The sequence below is a fragment of the Eimeria tenella genome, genomic scaffold (genome assembly GCF_000499545.2).
Source record: "Eimeria tenella Houghton genomic scaffold, Eth_scaff4072, whole genome shotgun sequence".
NCBI lineage: Eukaryota > Apicomplexa > Conoidasida > Eucoccidiorida > Eimeriidae > Eimeria > Eimeria tenella.
Window position 1 is genome coordinate 1 of NW_013543341.1, and position 1,428 is coordinate 1,428.

Sequence of the window (1,428 nt, forward strand, 5' to 3'; positions counted from 1 at the left end):
GACGGAATAGAAGACAGCCCGCAGCCAGGGGGGCCCCCCAGGGGCACTTTGGGGGCCCCCCAGGTTGTCCTCTAAGTAACGCATTTGAGGCGTAGGGGACCCCCTGAGGGGCCCCTAGGGGGCCCCCCGGGGGCCCCTCTGGGGCTCCCCTTGGGGGCCCTTTGGGGGCCCCCAGGGGTCTCTAAAAGCAACTTGGGGGCCCTTCCTTTGCCCTGCTGCAGCGCATGCAGCGCATGCAGCGCATGCAGCCCCAAGGGCCCCAGAGGGGTTTGTTGTGGGCTATAGAGGCCGAGGGCGGGCCCCGTTGGGTGTAGGGCTTTTGCGGGTGTCTTCTGCTGTGCTGCTGTGGCATGTGCTGCAGGGGGCCCCGAGGGGGGCCCTTTTGGGTTAATTTCGCCGCCAAATGTTTTTAAATGTATTTAATTAAAGTATTTAACTGCTTTGAAAGAATTATAAAGGCAAGTAGGTGAGTTTCCCGGAGGAACGGGACCTGAGGGTGCCCCAGCAGCGGCGTTTCGGCTACAGGTCCGCCGGGAGATCTGTCTCGGAATGCTCCCTGGGATGTTTGGTGTTATTACTTAATTAAAAGATGAAAAAGTAAATAAATAAAAGCGGAACTTTCGGAGTTTTAGGCGCGAAAGTGGCGAGTTGCATGCATGCAGCAGCAGACAGCGCGAGGTGTCGGGGCCCCACCGAGCGAGGCTGGTGGGGCTGCTGGAGTTTGGGGGAGTTAGCGGATTTGAAAAGTGCGAAAGTAAATTAGAAAAGTTGTGATTAAGGAGTTGGATCTTGGGGGCGCTTTCTGCGGGTCGGAGCTGTCTGTACACCTGAAAGTTTGCGCCTTGCGCGGCGTGTCGGCGTTTCCTGCTTTCGAATTTCTTCATTTTTCGCGGGGAATCTTCGGTTCTTTCTGTCCAAACAGTCTTTGAATTGCTTTTGCTTTGCAAATTGTTTTTTTTTTCGCTGCCAACGATGGCCACTGCCGCGGATCCGGCCCAGACGCAGGCGCAGGAAGAGAAGGCGAAGGGAAACGCCGCCTTTCAAAACGGCGACTTCCACGCTGCTGTTCAACACTTCACAAATGCAATTCAACTTTCTCCTCAAGACCATCTTCTGTACTCGAACAGGTCGGGGGCTTTCGCCAGTTTGAAGGATTTCGAAAACGCCCTCAAGGATGCCGAAACCTGCGTCAAGCTCAAGCCCGACTGGGCCAAGGTAACCCCCAAACCCCTTTCTAGGGTTTAGGGTTTAGGGTTTAGCGTGTCGGGTTTAACGTTCACCGTTTAGGGCTTAGGGTTTAGGGTTTGGTGCATCTCCATTGTCTGCACCCCAAACTGCGGCCCGAGCCCACCGGAAGACCCCGTCCCCCCTCCGCTGCTGCTGCTGCTGCTGCTGCTGCTGCTGCTGCTGCTGCAGGGGTATTCGCGG

The 1,428-nt window shown here is 56.4% G+C and overlaps 1 protein-coding gene across 1 annotated transcript; it reads left to right on the forward strand.

Moving 5' to 3' along the window:
• Nucleotides 1–972: 972 nt before the first annotated feature.
• On the forward strand, nt 973–1,215 carry ETH_00039270 (uncharacterized protein; the record flags this gene model as incomplete). The annotated part of the gene is made up of 1 exon (XM_013376840.1): nt 973–1,215. A coding segment is annotated over one exon (243 nt), but the record flags the coding sequence as incomplete, so codon positions are not given.
• Nucleotides 1,216–1,428: the final 213 nt, after the last annotated feature.